This window comes from Malania oleifera, chromosome 1 (genome assembly GCF_029873635.1).
Source record: "Malania oleifera isolate guangnan ecotype guangnan chromosome 1, ASM2987363v1, whole genome shotgun sequence".
In the NCBI taxonomy this organism is placed as follows: domain Eukaryota; kingdom Viridiplantae; phylum Streptophyta; class Magnoliopsida; order Santalales; family Ximeniaceae; genus Malania; species Malania oleifera.
In genome coordinates, this window is record NC_080417.1 from 12,697,996 (window position 1) to 12,720,174 (window position 22,179).

Genomic DNA, 22,179 nt, shown 5'->3' on the forward strand with positions numbered 1-22,179 from the left:
CAAGGAAATAATCCAATTTATGCTAATCTACACACTCACTAGCTAGCCAACAACCTCAATCTAGAGAAACTACAAGGTTCATTGCATAATTCACAAGATATAATTGCTTATGCAAGGGGAAACTTACAAAATAAACTTACAATTGCATACACAAGGGGAAACTTACAAAATAAAGTTTACTCATCAAAGGATGCCAACTTTCAAAGAGCTCCCTCAATTCATCAACCAGTTGTCCCAATTCTTCAAATTCCTTATTAAGCAATTCATCTGAAGCTACTTCCGCATCTACAATGGCATCGAGTATAGGCTTCAATAACTTCAATATCTCTTCTATCCTTTGGTAATACTTCCGAACTGGCTCAGAATCGATGTTTTTGCAAGATGATAAATGGAAAAACAAAGATATGTTATTGAGAAGTTCTTTTAATAATGATATCTCCATTTGACCTGCATAAAGGGGAAAAATGGTCCCTCAATAAAGAAGCATGAATTAAAAATACATTGTAGAAAGAAAATCCAAATGCTAAACATGAAATCAAACCAAAACATCCAATCTGACTCATTCACGATATTTTACATAGAAAAAAATTTCCTAAAAAATAAAAGGTTATAAGTCAGATACGAACTTCATAAAATAAAAACCCTATTGTAGGTTTTCATAAGAGAAACAACCAATACAAATTGTGATTCACAATTGAATTCATTAATGAGTACTTATATTGAGTTGCCAAGGCTTTAAACTTAATCTTACAAATAAAAATTCTGGGATTATATCATCAGACGACACCTCCGTAACAGTTAAAATTTTAACCAACAACACAATTGTTTTAAGGTATAGCTGACTTTTAGAATTAGCTGCAAATTAATGTCTGTGTTGTGATTAACAAATCGTTAAAATCTTAAAAAGTGACCCATAAGGAAAACTGTGAAGCATGAATATACATATGTGTGTGCCTAAGCACACATGCATGCATGTGTTTGTGTGCAACATTAAGGTTGTACCAACATTTTTTTTATAGCAACAGAAGATGAATCCATTAAAAATAGAACGAATATACAACGACGAGGATAAAAAATCCTCCTAAACAAAAAAAAAGAAAAATATAAAAGACAATAAGATAAGAAGCAGCAGTCAGACTAATAAAGCTAGCCAACCCCAACAAACATCAGAAAGCCTCACTCCTTTAAAACAACCATCAGCAACACACCAAGCGAGGCTAAGTAATGAATCTTTTCCAATAACGTAGAGGAATTAATCTTTTTTCCCATAAGTTTACGAGCATTTCACTCCAGGCATAAACCCCACAAATCAGCAAAAATAGCGCAACTCCACAAAGCATCTGCTTCCTTCCTTCTACCAAAACAAGAAAAAGAGATGACCAACAGGTTCTCCACCAACACCAGACAAACCCAACTTTCTCCCAAGAGACCAAAAAGCTTATTCCAAATGCTCCAAAAAAAAGTTCAATGCAAAAACAGGTGAAAAGCTGTTTCTGAATTATCAAGACATGAAGAACACACACCCGGCGAAAGTGCCTTTAAAGGTCTCCTACTCTGCAAAATTGTTGGTGTAATGACCAACCAAATAAAAGCATTGATAGAATCAAAAGACCAAGAATGACAATCTCTCCTAAATGAAGGATGACAATTTTCCAACAAAAGTAAGAAAAAAAATAAAGCTCCTCCACCTTCCTATCATTCAGAGCTCTACAAAAGTGTAAATCTTAGGAAGACAAATCTCCGTTAGAGTTCAAAAAAGCACAAATAGCATCGTTAAGCCCAAAAAACAAGAGATGCAAGGAAAGAAAGCAATATTGCCCACCTAGATATCTTCCAACACAAATACAAGAACCATTATGCAAAACAAAATTAGCAAAGAATGAAGAGGGGCTAAATCAAAGAAATCCACGACATGCTTTCAGAAGAACATCTAGTTCCCAAATTAGCATCCCACCCATGCACATGCAAGCCAAATTTATTTTTGATAGGCCAAAGAGAGTTCTCTAAGGAAATCGTGATAACCATTCAGCCAAGAGAACAATGTTTTTAGACACCAACTTACCAAGACCCAAACCCTCATCCAACTTAGACCTACACACAATCTTCCAACTAACTAAATGGTCCCTCTTTTCCCCAAACCCAAACCAAAGGAAATCTTTCATAATCTTCTCGAGCTTACTAGCTATCCCCATTAGAATCCTAAAAATAGACAAATAATAAAAAGGTATACCAGCAAGACAAGCTTAAACACGAATAATGTGATCCTTTAAGGAAATAAGGCATCTTTCCCCCCATCCAAACGCTTAGACAACCTCTACACCCCCAGATCCCAAAAATCCACCTACCTAGGTTACCATCCAATGGCACTCCTAAATAAGACAAAGGCCAAACCCAATAACACCAACCTAGGATTACTGCCCTCTCAACCATTATACTCAAAACATCAAACCACTAATACAAACAATAAAGGAGATAACAGATCCCCATGTATAACACCCCTCCCCAAGGGCAAGTCCCTCAAATCACAATTCCTAATGAACTGGTCAAAATTCTGCATACTTGAAGTAACGCTCCCTCTTCCCCTTTCTCTTCCCAAGGAAATCTAACAACAGTGAAATCACCACCAACCATCCATCTAGGAGGACAAAAAACAAAATCAGCATGTAACTCATCCGAGGAAGAAGACCGAAACGTGGATCTAGAAGGATCAAAAACAAAAGCAAACCACCATTATCCCCTCCCTTTTACAGCTACCAAGACCAAAAAAGAGGGGGGGGGGGGGGAGAAGAAACAAGTCTATCACTTCTAGAAATGGACCAAGATTTCCAATCAATAAGAATGCCCCCACTATCCCTTGAGAAGAGATAAATAAACACCCACACCTTATATCTACTCTTTCAAAAACTCCTTACTACCCCCCACCCTTCAATTTTCTCTCCAAATCTAGTTTTCTAAAGTAACACTATTAGGAGAATGTCTAACCAACACTTCCCAAATGAAACCCCTCTTCCTAACATTACAAAAACCCCTAATGTTCCAACTAATGAGCTTCATAATTTTACTTACTCCCCTCATTACCTTCTCCTCTAACACCCCCCCCCCCCCCCCCTCCCCCAGGAATCCCCTAAGGTTTGGCAAAAAGACAAAGACCTCCCCTGAGGTTTCAAAAATACCACATACTTCCCCTGAGATTTCAAAAATACCATAGACCTCCTTGAAATTTGCCAAAAAGACATAGACCTCCCCTAATAGAACTTGTCTTTTTGCAAAATACAAAGGGAGGTTTGTGTCTTTTGGATAAACCTCAGGGGAGGTACTTGGGATTTTTAAAACCTCAAGGAAGGTCATTGTCTTTTTGCCAAACTTCAAAGGACGTTGGTGTCTTTTGCCCTAATAATAATTTATAAAAGCTAACTTATTAAATTCTTGTTGAACCTTATTTTTCTTTTTTTGCGTCCCCTATGTTCTAGGACTAACCCCCACAAGAACTTGACGCTCTAAGGGGCTCACTAGCTTTGACCCCGACTCTTCCAAGAGTTTCTGCAGGCCTCTTTTAACACCCCCCCCCCCCCCCCCAACGTTTAATAGCAATGGCATCTCCCCCACTGAAATTTTAGAATGATAAGGAATGAGAAGAAAACCTTTTTGAGCATAAGAAGTTCTCTTATCCTCCAACATAGACCCTTTCATATCATCCCCCACCCCTTCAATGGGAATGGAATCACCTAGGAAGTCAATGGGATTATGCTCAAGAACATGAATGGTGGCCAAAGATCCCTTCTCAGTCAAGTCTCTAACCTGGCTGTCAATGTTCCTCGAGAAATTTATTCCATTTAGCAAATCAATGTAAAATGTTGCAGTAAGCAATCTAACATTAAGAAAATTGTGGTTTTCCTAATTAAATGTTTCTTTAAAAATTAGACGATCAGTTAAAGAATCGCCTGCTTACATATTGCTGCTTCTCCCATCTTTCTGTTGAAGATTATTATAGAAGCACATCGTATAAAAAGACATGTTCAGCAATGTAAAATCATGTACCATATCAAGCATTGTTATCTTTATCTTGGAATGAGGCAGTGAGGAAGGATTTAATAACCCTTAATCTAATAGAGGAAAATGCTCTAGATCGGGTGAATTGGCGGAAAAGGATTCATGTAGTTGACTCCACCTAGTGGAACTTAAGGCTTGTTGTTGTTGTTGTTGTTGTATGTACAAAATATCACAATGTCTTAAATATATGTATGTGTATGAATATATGGATGAATAAATAATACAATATGAAAAAAAATTACATACATGGAAATATATTCATTTACTTGACAAATTAAGTGTCATGTGAAATGTAATCAAAGCGATCAAGTAGTAAGGCAAGATCCAACTGCTTGGAGCCTGGCAATCTTGCAGCCAATGACCATTTCATGAGGCCTCCCTAGGCAAGAGCCTGACCACATATGAGTTGCTCAAGACTTTGCCATATGTGAGAAAAAGCCTTTATGACCATTTGTTTAATCAACCAATAAGAACTGACTAAAATGGAGTTTAAAGGAACTGCACTTCATTAAATAGACATTCCAAAATACTATTAAAACCCCACAGGAAACTCAAGGGTTGGAACACAATTCTGTACAATAGCAACCCACGAGCCAGGGTGCATGTGGTGGGTGCAAACCGTGTAATACAAAACTGTACAGCAACAGAACACGAAAACCTCACACTTTAATACCCAAATTAAGAAATAGCTTAAGCTACATTTGATAAAATTAAGTACTAGGTACAGAATATGGAAGAAGGTTCTAAATTTTGTGAACCAATTTAGAACCAGTTTGAACAGCTGAAGAACACTTTAAAGTCATTATGGTAATTGAATTGTCACAACATTTAAGTACGCATATTTATACCATGTTAACTTTTTAAATATTGTAAACTCGATTTCTTATCTGAGAACATAAAAAAGATTTTTTTTTTTTTTTTTTTAAATTACAAAAAAAAAAAAATGACACCTAAAAAAAATTATAACAAAAATTTAAGAATCAACGCAGAAATATTCACTGATAGAGATCATAAAAGAAATAATAGATCTCACAAATAATTCAAAAAATAAATAAGGGATGAGGATTAATTTAACTTTACAAATCACCAAAAATAAAAAGGCAAAGGAGGATCGAGGATCGAGGATCAATGACAGCTGGTTCCTGAGGAATCACTGGGGCTGGAAAGCAGTAGCTGGTTCCATACTGAGTCACCATGGGCACTTCAGTCAAAGAAGAGGAGGTTTGTCCAGAGAACACTCAGATCCATATATACAAGGCCATCGATGTGAGAACAAGAGGAACAATCGCAGAATTCCAGATCTTGTTGCTGGTGATCTTGTTGCAGAACCCCAAATCACAGAATAACTACAAATTGCAGAACTCCATATCCCTTGAGCGTCAGAGATGGAGGTCGTCACTGGTCTGGCCACACCTGATCTGGAATCATGGTCACTGCTAATCTGGTGGAAATGGGGGTTGTTGAGGGAGAGAGGAAGGAAGAGATGGAGGTCGTCGCTGGTCTTGCTGCATCTGATCTGGGCCCATCATCACAGCTAATGCAGTGGAGATGATAATCTTTGACGGTGGGCAGAAGGAAGATAGGCAGAAGACAAACTAGGAGGAGACGAGAGGGGATGGTGGATGCATCAATCAAGTTGCTGAAGGTCATTAAGCAATGGAATGGATGCTGATCAAGTGAGAGGGAATTAGAGGACACTCAGGAGTGCAGACCAGTCTAAATTTAAAGCCCATTAAGTGAATCGGTCCCATTAAGATCCTATTCAGTGCAAACAAACGCCCTTTAATGTGGATATCATTTCTTTTCTATTCTTATCCTTTGTAGGTTAAGTGAATGAATCTGATGGCCTCAATGAGATGTGAGAATTGGTTTTTAATTTTAAACATTGATTACTTTAAACATTTGGAGGTTACTCTAGCCCTTAAATGAACTATGGGATTGAAGGAAAATGACAATATTGACAAATTGAAGAAAATGATGACCATATATATACATATATTTATATAATTATATATATATAGATATATATACGCACATATTTCTGTACACGATCATTATATATTACTCATATGTTTTTATATTATAAGAAGAATAGTATTCAAGAGAGAAAGAAACACAAAGAGCAATATATATATATATATATGTATGTGTCAGTACACAATCATTATATATTACATGTATGTTTTTATATTATAGGAAGAATAGTATTCAAGAGAGAAAGAAACACAAAAAACAGATGACAAGAAATCCACCAAAAGAAAAGAACAGGCAAAAAGAATTAAATTAGAAGACAATAGAAATTAGTAATCAAGCTCTCCAGTCACGATACTCCGACAAGTGACGACCATTATCATTTTCAAACACCATCCGAGACATACTAAATTTAAATGCTTGGGATGCAAATCGTCTGTTACAATCTTTCCATTTCTGCAATATATTGCCACTTATGATAATAAAAACTTAAAATAAAAATGAATGAGGATGCAATAGCATCTAGGTAAGTAAAATAATGGCTTTTAAAATGTTCTTCTAGAGCAGTGTGTAGGAGCCAAACATGAAACATCAAACCTCGTCACTCTCCTCATTTTCTGCTTGTTGAATTTAAATTCTGCTTGTTGGAAGATCTAGGGCCTAATAAAATAACATTTTTTTTGGTATATCTAATACATCTATGCTTTTTTGTTCTTTTTTTCTTTTTAGGAGGATTTCTCACTCTCCAATTTAGTAGTTCCTTTCCATATTAATACATTCTTCTTTTTTTGATAATAATAATAATAATAATAATAATAATAATAATAATAAAAATAAAAGGAAATCTATGCTGTTAATGAAAAGTATTGCTATTCCTCTTCCCCTCCACCCTCTCTTCCTCTTTTCAACACCCTCACCCCAAAAAAAATGAAAAGGAAAAAAAAAAAAAAAAAGAGAATAACATAAAAGAAAACACCCCATAGCTCCTGCTGGTCTTCAAAAACCCAAGACACTTAAAAAATCTCAGAGACCATCAACTATTGCCCAATCATCATGGAAAATAACTCATATGAAGCACAAAGAGATAGCAACATATATTGTAAAAAAATAAAATAAATATGTTTGGAAGAAACCATTAAATGATTAAAATTTAAAACAATCATATGAAACACGTTGTACTAAGCCCGCCCAGGAATTGAAACAGAAAAATACATGAACAAGAAGTCTTATTACAGCTCTAACATATCAAATAATAATAATAATAGAATGGGATCTCAATAAATACAGAAAAATATAAATCAAAACACAAATTTATCCACCAAGTTTCCAAAAATTAAAAACTAATAAATGTCTAATAAGTACAGAACATACCTTTTTCAACATAAACCTCTATTTCAAACACCAAAATATCTTTCTGACATTGCTGGTTCTCAAGAATGAGAGCACAAAAAAGAAGCAAACACCTTTAGTGAGCCCTATAAAATACTGTCAATATCCATGCACCCAAAATATCAATAGATGGTCTTCATATAGAGATTCTTGGGAATTTAAATTCTCTGATTGGCTATAACCTGCAACCAAACAGAAAGTGTTTGAATCTTGCAGGTGATTAAATCTCAAAGTTGATGATAGATATTTTCAAATGATGTTAATTCTTCACCAAAGCAGAAATATTTTCATTTGCTTCCCACAAAATGGATTTTTACAATATTCACTGTCCTCTAAGTCAAACCATTCCACATCAGTGGAAGTATGCAAAAAGTGTGACGAGAAAAGGGGACCTTTTTCTTCGAGAAATTTGATCACACTAAAGAATACAGATCAAATCAGAATGCTTATAAATGATCATAGTGTACAATATTGCTGGCAAAAATGATCTAACATGAAAATCTAATTTTCATAGTACAAACACTTGAACCCAAATACAGAGTTGAATAAGTAATCAACATTAGGATAAGGTATCTAACATCATCAGCTCAGCTTCAAAGCCGATCTCAAATGCTAATGATCAGAGCTTTAGATCTTCATGAGAAAGCTAGTACGATTGTGTTGCATGACACTGCATGCACAAGCATGTGCATGAGAGAAACAGGAAGGGAGGGAAAACAGAGGAGAGCCCAATTTTGTATTTTAACTAAAAGATTTGGGTTGATTGATTTGATTGTGTGTACAAATTATTGTTATTTAGAATCAGAGATCAGAATTTTGCTGCAAGGAATGGGATTAACTCAGTGATGAGCACCTCAGCAAAGTCTTTGTATTACCCAAAGCCTTTTGTTTGACCCGTGACTCATCCCGTCCCCATGGGTTTGCTCTCCCTTTCAACCAGAGACGGAGAGATTAATGTTTCGCGACATTATCATGAAAAATGCTGCTTGTACAGGTGTATCTCAACATCTGACTGAAAACATAGCACATAAATGGCAAAAGGTGTTGGATATGCATATCAACGCATTTTATTTATTATCGAGATCAAACTGATGTGAAAATTGTTATGCATTACATGAATGCATGGAAAGGGTATCATGGGCATGTGCATGCTTGTCCACAGTCATCAACATTGCCAAATACAAACCAGTTAGTTCTACGTAGGCCAGAGTTTCTCACAGATAGCAATACATCATCTCATTAAGGGTGAAGGTATGCACTATTTGATTTTTTAACAAAACAAAAATACTGGTTTGATACATGAAAAATAAATTTTACATATTATGTATACATATGTTTGAGAAAGGGAGCTTAGTCGCAACGGTAAGGTTGTCATCGTGTGACCTAGAAATCATGGGTTCGAGGCGTGGAAACAGCATCTTGCAAAAATGCAAGGTAAGGCTGCGTACTATAGACCCATTGTGGTCCGCCCCTTCCCAGGACCCTGCATATGCGAGAGCTTTGTGCACTGGTCTGCCCTTATATATGTTTGACTAAATGGAAAAACAACAGAACCAAAACATAACATTCATGTTTGGTTCAATTAGATTCCATATAAATTTATTTTTGCTCAATAAATATGCAAAAAGGAAGATTGACCTGGACCATGCAAGCTGCACTCCAAAATCATAGCCCATTCAAACCAAAGCTTGATCGCTATTTAGGCCCACAATAATTTCCTTCCTTGGTATCTTTTCTGCTACACTCTTTTGGGACACCATGGTAATTTCATAACATCTAAATTGCTTAGAAAGTTGTGCCTACAAGGATTGTCTCATCTACAAGTCAATTGCCCAATTCTATAATATTTTATAGCTAAATTCTCTCAGCCCAAAGCTGTCACCTACCTCTTCCAAATACAACATAATAAAATTAGCATTCTTCAAATACTTAATTTGATTTTTTTTTTTTTTTTTCAATCTTTAACCTCAGCCTTTCACCCCCAAACATCACCCTAAATTTGCCTATGGCAACAAAGAAAGCAAGCTTAATTTATTATTGAGCCAAAATTAAGAGATCCACAATAATTTCAGGCTAAGCTTAAGCAACTTGTAAAGCTCAAGCAGAGGTTAAATTGTCACTAAGCTTTAACCAATTCCTTTGTTGAGAATTTCACCTTCCCTCCTTAAACATGTCAAGTTGATTCATTTGATTTTTATTTCAATCTTTAATCCCAGCCTGTCAGCCCCAAACATCACCTAAAATTTATCTATGGCACCAAAGAAAGCAAGCTTAATTGATTATTGAGCAAAAATTAAGAGGCTCACAGTAATTTTAGGCTAAAGTTGAGCAACTTGTAACCTCAAGCAAAGGTTAAATGTCACTAAGCTTCAACCAATTTCTTTACCGAGAATTTCACCTTCCCTACTTCACATGCAAGTTGATTCGAGACATAATTTCTTAAAAGAAGAAAGGATGAAGTGTACAAAGCAACCAAAATCACAATTTATGACTATATATAAAAATATGAATGCGCTAAGGGGGGTAAAGAATCGTGTTCAACAAGAATATGAGCACATACATCTCTTTAGGGAATTTAGCATGCCATCCAAAGATATGCTAATATAAAGAAATTAGTATTGTTCTTGAAGTTCATTTAATCCACAACCAACAAAAAATAATAATTTTTTATAATAAATAATTTAATCATGAACAAACTCTTATTATCCTGTACCAAATCTTTTGTTTTCTTCTTTTTGGGCTTTGGTATTTTACCTACACAAGACATGCACTCAAACTCAACTCATGTACTATTTAATTTTGGAATGTATCAAAAATTTCACATACAAATATGCAACCTATTAAATTAAATAATTAGAAAAAATATTTAGAAAGTACAACTCTGCCAATCTTTTCATAATTATGTTACACAATAATATCCTTAACATTTACAAATACTATAATTGCACATCAGTCAATAATAATCCACTGTATCAGTGTATCTATGCATGTACATCTGTTTGCAAGGACGGTCTCATATGATTTCTTGCTACTCTCAATATTTTAATTTAAATTTCTTTTCAAGAAAAATAGGATTTATTTGAATGACATTCTATATATGTCAAAAGTAGAATGTAAAAAGTGAGAGTTAGTGTCTTTGAGTTTGTCCTACATGGAGAGTTTTCAAAGCTTTAAAGAGGTTTATAAAGCAACATTCACACCACAAGTTAAATTTGAAGTGGAGGAGAAGTGGGAAGAGAAATGAGTATAAGTATATATGTGTGTGTGTGTGTGTGTGCGCGCGCGTGCGTGTGTGTGTTATATCTATCTATCTATCTACCTATCTATATATCTATCCATTTACATAATACATTATAATCACTTACCACATGGACATATGGCAGAGGCACATGTAAAATTAAGAACCAATAGTCCAAAATTTAATTTTCATTTTTTTAGGGGTGCAAAAAAAATCAAATAATGTGATTGTTTGGGCATAATTTTAGAAAATAAATGTCAATGTAAATTTAAATCAAACAATCGAGCTGATTTGAAAGGTATGATAAATAACTCTTCAAATTCTATAATAAAGGATGTTAATGACAGGTTTAAATAATTAATTCACCCTCTCGATCAAATACACTGTTTCAAGAGGAGAAATGTTGAAGTTTGCTGCCTTGTGCTGTGAAATTTATGGTTATATCATTGTATCTTAAAGGTGATTTGCAATACACCTGTTAAAAAAACTCAATTGAGCTCCTTAAAGATAGTGCATGGTCTATTTATGATGCCTTAAAGCCAGTGTCTACAGACAATATATATCAAAACCAAATGAATCCAATTACAACAAAGCATTACCAATATTTTAGAAAAACATAGACTACATTAGGTCATTATATATGGCATGTTCAAAATAAAAATAAAATTATAATTAAATATATGATGAAATTTAAAACTTTCTTTCTAGTATTAGGTACACGTGTTGGGGTAGATTTTAATTTAATTTTTTTAACAAAAAAAGTGAATCAAAATCGGTAAGTATATGCTAGAAATAACATATTTTAGTTGTCGCAAAGAAAATATACTATGTAAACCATATAACATTCCATAGATAACTTCTAATATGGGTACTTCTATTGTAAATTGTTTTATCAATTTGTTTGAAAAAAATTATAAAATGCATTAAAAATTATCTAAATATACCTCACAGGGTTTCAGCTAAAGGGGAGCTTAAGCGCAACGGTAAGGTTGTCGCTGTGTGACCCGGAGGTCACAGGTTCAAGGTGTGGAAATAACCTCTTGCAAAAATGCAAGGCTGCGTACTGTAGACCCATTGTGGTCTGCCCCTTCCCCAGACCCCACATATGCGGGAGCTTTGTGCACCAGGCTGCCTATTTTTTTTTTAACTCACAGGGTTTCAGCTATCGATAAATATATAGATTTATAAAATTGAGTAAGATCTTAAAATTAAAATTTTAAATACATGATTCTATTTTAAATACATGATTCTCAATTTTATTCACTAGAAAATTGCAATCATGTGAAAAGTGTACCAAAAGCCCTCATCATTGTAGTGAATTGTGCTTTCCAAGGCTGCCACAACCAAAAGGCTATGGAAACCTCTTCAACAAACGAAAGGAGGTAATGAAATGGGGGGATTTTTCAGATAATGAAAGTGATGGTCTTAGTGAGTTTGATTGTGGCGGGGGATTACTATTGGATGAAATTAGGGAACAATGTGGATATGTTTATGATTCAAGTGACGTTTTAGGTGACTTATCATATGTACATATTATCCCTTTCAGAAGGATTGAAGGGGGTCTCTATATTTGAAAATGATTATTTAATTAATGAGATGCAGCGCAAGGACGGTATTTGACCAACATCAATGGAGGAGACTTCAAGGAAGGATTTAGAAGTTCAAGATCTCATGGATAAATTGAATTTAAAGTTTTGTGGTCCTAGGGAAAATGTTGATGGGTGTAAAAAAAAAAAAATAGAGCAAAAAAGGTCAATGGGAGTTAGCTCACTTGAAGTGTTCGGTGAATTATGAAGGATAAGGATTGAAGAGGGGGTTCCTTGTTTGATTATTAATTTTTTATTTTTATTATTTGTCATTTTTTTCATTTCATTTTATTTTTATGGGGTGGACTTCTTGATCTCTTTCGTTGTAATTTCTCTCTCTATCTAAAATACCTTTTTTATTATCAATATTATATGGATACACACACACACACACACACATATATATATATCCTTCAACAATGTCAAAAAGGACTACAGGTGATAATGGATGGTGGGCATGGGAGAATCTTACTTCAAGTCCAGCAACTGAAATGATAGTCCTTTTTTGGTATATATTATGTGTACATATATGTGTTTGGCAAATAATTAAATTTTCAGCCACTCAAATTGTCATGTGAATCAAATTTAAATATTTGAAAGTTTCATATTTTTCTATATTTTTAGCAAACAAAGTTCATTTATTTTATAAAGTTTTACGTATTTAAATTGTGTCAATCTCATAGCTAATTTACAATGTTAAAATACGTACTAGCAGTAAATTTTAAACTTAAGAGAAATTGAGGTGTGAAATTATCATTGATCTGGCACTACACCAACCATTAAAATGGCATTTTTTACAATAACTGTAAAAAAAAATAATAATAATAATAATAACAAGGAATTGAGAGGAAGATGACAGGAATTGAGAGGAAGATGACTAAGTGAAAAATTGCTTGGTCATCTATATATTGAGAGAAGAATTTTGAGAAATAATTAATAATTTTAAATTTTTTTCCGTAAAATATTTGAGATGTGACTTTATTTTTGGAATGATTTCAGTAAAAATATTTTTATTTTTAGGTCTAATTAATATTACAGATAAATTGATATTATGATAGTATATAGACATAATGAATGCTTTCAAAATTACAAATTTTAAGATATGAATTGTTGCCCTGCACATTCGATGTCATGGATCCGCCAACAGTGTGGGTCGGTTTCCTCATGAAACCAAAACCTCATCTTCCACTTGGAGAAATTACAAAACTTAACCAACCCATAAACAGACCAAACTATGAACGTTCAAGCCATTCAAATGTTAAAGTCATGAACTCCAAAAATAAATAAATAATAATTGTCCATACATATGAAGAATCTAGAGTAAAAAGGTACACGTGAATTTCATGTTTGTTGTATATTAGCTAATAAATTACAGCATGTAGATATACTATAAATAAAATACTTACATACTGATTTGGCAGTTTGGATCAAATTTTCACATGTGCCAAACTGTAATTCCAAAAAAAAAAAAACCACTGGCTTGGTAGAATTTTCAGACCTTATCTAAACTGCCAACTTTTGATGTTGAACCCAACGAACTCAAAGTGCTCAATTCGTTTGGTTTGACGATTTGAACAAACAAATGCTCACCCCAAGAAAAGACCAACAATAATGCCTCCATAACATCAATCAAAAGCATGCACTTTCTTATTCCCAACACTTTCCATTCATTTCGAGATAGGTATCCACCAATAGCTTGGTAAAAATAAAATGGAATCTTGTATACATTCTGACTCAGTTAAACATAAAAAGAGTAATAGGCTAAACACACTGGTTTTACCACCTAAAAATAGTACAGTCCCACATTAATCATTTTTTATAGCCATGTCCCCACTTCAATCTTACCCATTTCTTTAAAATTTCAATATTATCGACACAAACGACAAAACTTACTGAGCCAAACTTATTAAAATTTACCATGTACTGCAATCACAGCAATTATTGGTTTTTAAATTCAATAAGCATCATATATAAATTAAGAGGCCGTTTGATCTCATTGCCAAAAAAAATTATGGAAACAAGAACCACAAACAAAAACTAAAACCTAGAAACATAAACTAAAAACTCAGAACAAACAGTCTGTTTGGCTAGTATTTCCAAAACAGAAACAAATTAAAAAGCTAATTGCACTAGTATCCACTTTTCTCCTCGAGTCAAATAGCAATTGAAAATGTGATTGAATAATGAAAATGCAAATGAATACAACTTAGAAAATATTATAAACATAGAAATTGATTGTAATTAACTCCGCCTGTGATGCACTTAATGTCCTAATTTTTTCACACATAGCCAGTCCCAAGCCCGAGTAAAGGAGGAGAGTTGCGTTAGGTAGCTAACAGCTAGCGTAAAATTTGTCAGATCACTATGATATGAATCCTTACGAATATTTGTTGAGGCGTCCCCTACGAGCGACACATTGCACTTGTACCACCTGGGTGTAGTGAAAAGTGGGCTAAGGTGGGCCAGGTCGTCGCCCCAAAGCGACATGCTGTATCGACACCCAGGTAAGGTGTCAAATATGCGAGGGTTCCTGCATCATTCTGGACGTGAGCAAGTAAAGATGTTAGTTCAGGAAACTAGGATTAGATTAGCAACTTGGAATATAAGGACATTTAAAGGTAAAAGCATGGAAATTGTGGATACAATGATCAGAAGAAGAATTGAAATAATTTGCCTTCAAGAAACTAAGTGGGTGGGAGAGAAAGTTAGAAAATTTAATAAATCAGGATTTAAACTTTGGTACACTAGAAAAGAAAAGCATAAGAACGGAGTAGGAATTGTTATAGACAAAAACTTAAAAGATAGTGTTGTTGATGTAAATAGAGTAGGGGATAGAATTATAAAAATCAAAATAGTATTAGAACAAGAGATAATAAATATCATTAGTGCTTATGCTCCTCAAGTCGACTCAGCAGAAAATCTTAAAAGACAATTTTGGGAAGATATGGATAGTATTATACAAGGCATACCAGGGACTGAGAAAATATTTATAGAAGGAAATCTGAATGAACACGTTGGAAGGGATAATAAAAATAATGAGAGGATACATAGAGGATTAAAGGTAAAATGATCAAAGATGGGGATTGGATTATAGAGGATGGAATAGATACAAATACTCTTTGGAGTAGATCAGCTAACTCTATTAAAAAGATAGCAAAACAGATTTTAGGTGAATCAAGGGGAAGATTCTCAAATAGCAAAGAAAATTGGTGGTGGGATAAAAAAGTACAAAAAGTCATAAAGACAAAAATAATCTGGTATAAATGTGGCAAAAATGTAGAAATAAGGATAACTTTGAAAAGTATAAGGAAACAAGAAAAGATGCAAAAAAGACCATTAGTGAAGCTAAATACAGATCATTTAATAGTTTGTATCATAAATTAGATGCAAAAGAAGGGGAAAGAGATATATTTAAAGTTGCTAAAGCTAGAGAAAGGAAGACTAAGGACTTAGAAAATGTAAAATGTATAAAAAGAGAGGATGATATTGTCTTGGCTAAGGACAAAGACATTAAAGAAAGATAGCGAAGTTACTTTAGTAAGTTGTTTAATAAAAACTAAATAGAAGGCTTAAACTTAGAATTGTCAAATGAGGAAAAGACTAAAAATATGAGATTTATTCGCAAAATTAGAGTTAATGAAGTTAAGTTTGCACCAAAAAAATTGAAAAATGGGAAAGCTATGGGACCAGATAGCATCCCAATTGAAGTTTGGAAATGCTTAGGTGATAACGGAATTATATGGTTAACTAATTTATTTAATAAAATTATAAAAACTAAGAAAATGTCAGATGAATGGAGGAAAAGCACTTTAATATCTATATACAAAAGTAAAGGAGATATTCAAAATTGTAATAACTATCATGGAATTAAACTTATAAGTCATACGATGAAACTATGGGAAAGGGTAGCTGAACAAAGATTAAGGTTAGAAACGAAGGTCTCAGAAAATCAATTTGGTTTTATGCCTAGGAGATCTACCACAAAAGTTATATATCTTTTAAGAAGATTAATGGAAAAGTTTAGGAAAAAGAAGAGGGACTTGCAAATGATATTTATTGACCTTGAGAAAGCATATGATAGGATACTTAGGGGAGTTCTATGGCGGGTTTTAGATAAAAAAAATGTGTATGTAGTAGGTTACTGATATCATTAAGGATATGTACGATGGAGTAATGACTAGTGTAAGGACTATAGATGCAGAAACTAGAGAATTTTCCATCACCATAGGTGTACATCAAGGATCTGCTTTGAGTCCTTATCTTTTTGCTTTAGTGATGGAGCAATTGACTAAGAGTATTCAAAAGGAGGTTCCATGGTGTATGTTATTTGCATATGATATTGTATTAATTGATGAAACTAGGGACGAAGTAGAGGCTAAGTTAGAATTATGGAGAGAAGCTTTGGAATCTAGAGGCTTTAGGATAATTGAAAATAAGACAGAATATATGAAATGTAATTTTAGTAATAATGAGACGAATATTGCAGAAAAAGTTAAACTTGATGATGAGGAAATAAATAGCACTTGTAGATTTCAATACCTTGGATCTATTATGCAAGCTGAAGGAGAAATTGAAGATGATGTAATGCATAGAGTTAAAGCAGGTTGGGTAAAATGGAGAAGTACTTTAAATGTGCTTTGTGATCGTAGAATACCCTTAAAATTGAAAGGGATGTTTTATAGGACAACTATAAGACCAACTATGGTATATGGATCAGAATGTTGGGTGACAAAGAAACTTAATATCCAAAAAGTAAAAGTTGTCGAGATGAGAATGCTTGGATGGATGAGTGGTATAACATTGAAAGATAAATTAAGGAATGAACATATTCGTGGTAAGTTAGGTGTAGCTCCTCTAGAAGATAAGATAAGGGAGGGACGACTCAGATAATATAGACACTTGCAATGTAGGCCGCATAGTACACTAGTGAGGAAGAGTGAGTTAATTATTGTTGGGGACAGCAGAAGGGGTAGAGGTAGACCTAAAATAACTTGAGAGAAAATGATGAGTAAGGATTTAATATCCCTGAATCTATCAAAAGAAATGGTAATGATCACATAAATTGGCGAAAAAGGATTCATATAACCGACCCCACCTAGTGGGACTTAAGGCTTGGTTTTGTTATTATTGTTATAGAAATTGATTGTAATTATTTTACTTAATCTTTTTAAACTCACGTTTTAGAGCTCCAAAAACAAGCCACACATGACAATTGAAAAGTGATAAATAATTTTTTAAATGACTTACTTATTAAAAAACTCCATAAATTTAAGGAAATTTTTATTTTACTTATATTTTGAATCACATGGTCATTTTACTTTAATGTTAATCAAAAATTGCATATAGAATGAATGATTTAATCAATACAAGTAAATTCTGGATATTAAACTACTCTGGCAGCACCAATTAAGAACGATGAAATCCATCAAGGGAATATCTCAACTACTTCTCATTACTGCAAAAGCCAACACCCTCTAACATGAAACCAAGAATGCAAAAAATCAATAAAAGAAATAATTAATACCAGGATATATTATGAATCACCATCATCTAGCATAATGCATGATTTATATACGATGTTCAAATTTTTATTGAACAACAAAACTCAAGGCTCTAAGTATTTCTGTCAAAAATCATAATTTTTTTCTGAAAATAGCAATAAATAGATGAAGAAAATTTTCGTTCATTTTGAATCCCTATTGCATATCTTGCCATCACATGAACAATAAGTTTCAAGACAAGGGAGAGAAAATGTAAAGAAGAAAAGAAACCAGCACAGATCAATCCCAAAGAAGAATAAACTCAGCTAGGTGTATAGACAATAATTCATACAGTTGTGAGCAAGAGAGAAGTGGTTTTGGCCTCTCTTTGACACGCCACCCTGATTGCTTCTCTTACTCTTTGATTTGCCCCTTTAGTTGATTTCATTTGATTTATTTTACATCATACAAGAACCGAAGAAGCACCAGGGTGGGGGTGGGGGCGCGGGTGCGGGTGGGGGGAGAGAGATTCATCTCATATATTTATCTATTCAGGTAGGTCTGTTTCTAAAACTTTCTATGGGAGGTATTTCATTATTCTTCTTAATTGAAACTGTATAACCATTGCAGGGTTTGGTGATGGGTAAATTTAGATTTCAGAATATATAAAAACAGTTGCGTTTCTAACTGTTCTAAACCAAAGGTCCAATAACAATACCATCATAATTGCACCCAACACCTATTTTGTATTTTTTTAAAAAATAAAAAAGACAAACAAAAAGACAGGAAAAAAAAATTGGTCTTCTTTAAAATTTTTATAGCAAGCCCCATTTGGTCTATGCAACACAATAGTAATTAAAAAATAAAATATAAAAAAATATACACTTCATTCTTAATTAATGTCTATGCAAGTACTTAAAGGGAATTAACAGTATCATAGGGAATATGGACTTTAGGCCTCAAATTTAAATTTCTATAGATATGGACAAAACTCAATATGAGTTTGTGTTTCATTTTGTACAAATCCACACAAATCCAAGCTAGAAGTTCAAAATCTAAGCTCTTGAACACAGAATAAGATATTGAGGGTGACTCTAATTTGGTGGCAGATCATCTAGACTGTCTTGAAAGTTATGGATAATTATAGCAAAGATTGAAAGAAGTCAATATTGGGTATGCGATATATCTATCTCTATCAACAAAGCAATTGGTGATTACATTCAAAGATTAAATAGTAAGCGAGAGCTGACTTTGAATAAACGTCTAGTGTAGGAAAATGCCAAAGCCCAAAAATTTACATAAGATTTGGTACAAGTTAATAGGACCATAAGAGTTTGTTGATGATTAAATTATTAATTGTTACACATTATTTTAGTTTGACACAATTTGGTTTTATGAAGATATTCTTTCTAGTTTCTAGTAATTTACTATGAGTGATGGAAATATATGACTCTAGTAATAGCATTGTTACCTAAACTAGGCTATAAAAGAGTATTTTGGTATTAAATATTTTAATTTAAAAAAAAATGTATTATGCTTCTGATCTCTACTTTGTTATAATTTTTTCTACTTTGTAATATAGCATTGGAAGGTTTCAATCTATTAATTATTAAAAGAAAATAATGGAACCTAAAAGGGATAATATCTAGATACATCTACCACGCAGTTATTAAAGCTTATATATGTGTGCATGGATTAGCTTAACTAAGACTTTGCATCCATTTAAAGAAGAAGTATTGACAGTCTTCATTGAATATTCAATCATATAACATGGATAAGTTTAGCAATTTTTCTGTCTAGGCAACCAATTTATCTCTCTATCTTCAATGCAAATAACATGTCCCTTTGACTGAAAGTTAAAGCATTAATGAAGTGCTAAAAACTACACATACTATGCTATAGGGATCAGAATGTTAGGCAATTAAGAAACAACATATCTAAAAAGTAAAAGTTACCGAAATGAGAATGCTAAGGCAAATAAGTGGTATAACGTTAAAAGATAAATTGAGTAATGAATATATTTGCAATAAAGTTAGCATAGCACCTATAGAAGATAAGATAAGGGAGGGTGTCTTAGATGATTTAGCCATCAGCAAACAGGTCAAATAGTGCACCGATAAGGAGTGAACTAGTTAGTATTAGTGGCAATAGAACTCATAATTCATTAGATACTTTTTATGAATGTCAACTACGTATCATAAGTAAATTGCTAAAAGGATAGGAATAAAGGTGAGAGTAGACCTAAAATAACATAAAATGAGATAGAAAGTAATGTCAAGCAAAATTCCCACGATCAAGTAAATTGGAAAAAAAAGGATTCATGTAACTAATTTTACCAAGTGCAACTTAAGGCTTGGTTTATTGTTACTATTGTTGTTGTTGGAAACTTCACATAGCCTTTCAGAAAAGTCAAATATATATTAATCAAAAATGATATACTAAATAAATCCATATCTGGAATCTTTTGAAAGGAATATAAGATGCATAATTTGGGGAAGAATACGATACTAAAAAGATCCAACTTTTTCCAATACCAAAAAAAGATTCACTAATAATATTCCCTAAAAAATCATATGGTGGTAAGCCGGTAGTGTCACATTTCAAAAAATTCTCATAGAACATGGGAATCTCATTCACATGCTAGCAGCATTTTTATCTAACAATGTTCAGGCACACAAAAGGAGGCTTGCATTTGGAGAAGTTCATGTTTACCGTCTATGCAAGCATAATTTAAGATATTTGGATTTAATTATGTAATTTTCAGAATTTAGATATTTGCCATTATATTTCATAGTTAGGGATTTTCTATTATTTCCCAAATTATTTTTCCTTGTTCAGGGATATGCTATTATTTCATAGAGATTTTTCCTTATTTAGCATTAGGAGAAATCCTATATAAAGGCTTGATGTGTAACCGTGAGAAACAGATCCAAATATTGAGAAGTAAGCCCTACGCTGAGTCTCGCTTATTTGCCCTTTATCTTTTTCTAATTTACTTTATGTTATCTTTATTTGGTTTTCTCTTAATTTTCTACCGTCTTCTTGCTGATTCTCTGCCACCAATCAGTCCTTTATCACAGAAACAACCAGGACCAATCCATATGATAGGCGGCTGTGATCGCTCATAGACCCCCTTCCAGCACCTAACAGTATGAATGTATGCACAGAAACTAAGCATTGTGTTTGTGTGCTAGATCTTAAAGCCCATAAAACATAGTTATGCTCTAGCACCAACAATTCACAGAACGTCCAAGAGTATGAGACCATGACTATGGGTGCTTAAAATATGCGTCACAGCATATAACATCGTTACTTACCAGATTGGTTTTGGTTTTGGGGTTTTGATTTCAGTCAATAATGGAATGGCCCATCAAATTAATACAAAAACCCACCAAATAAAAATGGAATGAGCAAAACAAAAAACAAATACGTCTTTGCTATCCTAAATGGAAAAATCCCATCGACGCCCCACACCCCCCCAAAAAAAAAAAAAGAAAAAAAAAATGCAAAAACAACTGGCAAACAAATTTGCAAAAAAAAACACCCGAATTGAAAAACAGAAACAAGAAATTATCAAATCAAAAAAAACAATGTGGAAATAGATCACGGCTGCTATGAAGTGCAAAGGAAATATATCCAAATAAAGAGTATTCAAATCAAGGTTGAAAATTTTACACAAAACCAAGAAAACACTCACGGCGTCGGAACACTGCTGCGGCAGATATGGAGCAGCGCCGGCGACGCAACTACCCTTTCGGAACAGCGCCGGCGATGCAGCTTCGCCGTCGGAGCCGCGTCTTATCAGAGCGTCGGCCGGAGCAGCGTTTACGCGTGGGTGCCCCCGCGAAGCAAATGAGGAGTGACAACTTGGGAACGAGGGCTTGCGAATTGATTTGTGATTTGTGATTTGTGATTTGTTATTTGTTATTTGTTATTTGTTATTGATGAAGGGGGACCAAGCTGGCGGAAACGGTACCGCGCATAACCAAACGACGTCGTTTCTTTCGTTCAAAATGACGTCTTCCCTCTTTTCCCTTCAGGTGGTGTATATTTTAGCGAAAATACCGTGTACCCGCCGTCAGCTACACGTAAGCCAAAAGCACTGCTGAAAATAATATTCGCTTATAAACTAATTAACAGCTCATAAAAGTTAAATACGTATTACAACAAGAAAAATCCATATTTTTTATTATTTTCTCATCTCAACCCCTGTAATCATTAGGAATAAATTTTAGATATATTGCGTTCAAGTTCCTAAATTTTAGATAAATTGCGTTCAAGTCAAAAAAAAAACTATCTTTAAAGAAAGATAAAGGTAATTTTATTATCATGTAAGTACAAGTTAAAAATGGAGTAACATTCAATAGGAGAGAAGTTGAAGTTTATAATAATGTGTGGGACACCATTTGTAAACTTCATAACTCATTTAGTCCTATTAAATAGTTTTTATTTTAATTTTAAATAT

General features: G+C 33.6%; 1 protein-coding gene across 3 annotated transcripts in view; it reads right to left on the reverse strand.

The window, feature by feature from the left end:
* The window catches only part of LOC131155347 (U-box domain-containing protein 4), a 32,461-nt gene extending 10,810 nt beyond the window's left edge, over positions 1-21,651 (reverse strand). Inside the window, exons 1-4 of one of the 3 annotated variants that reach the window (XM_058108427.1) lie at positions 21,412-21,640; positions 14,616-14,774; positions 7,393-7,592; positions 167-447 (exon numbers count right to left, since the gene is read on the reverse strand). In XM_058108427.1, the coding sequence (XP_057964410.1) occupies positions 167-442 (276 nt within the window). In that variant the 5' untranslated portion in view covers positions 443-447; positions 7,393-7,592; positions 14,616-14,774; positions 21,412-21,640. Of the gene's footprint in view, positions 1-166; positions 448-5,125; positions 5,746-7,392; positions 7,593-14,615; positions 14,775-21,411 lie in introns of those variants that run through there. The other 2 variants (XM_058108419.1, XM_058108411.1) reach the window with 2 other exon arrangements.
* Positions 21,652-22,179: the final 528 nt, after the last annotated feature.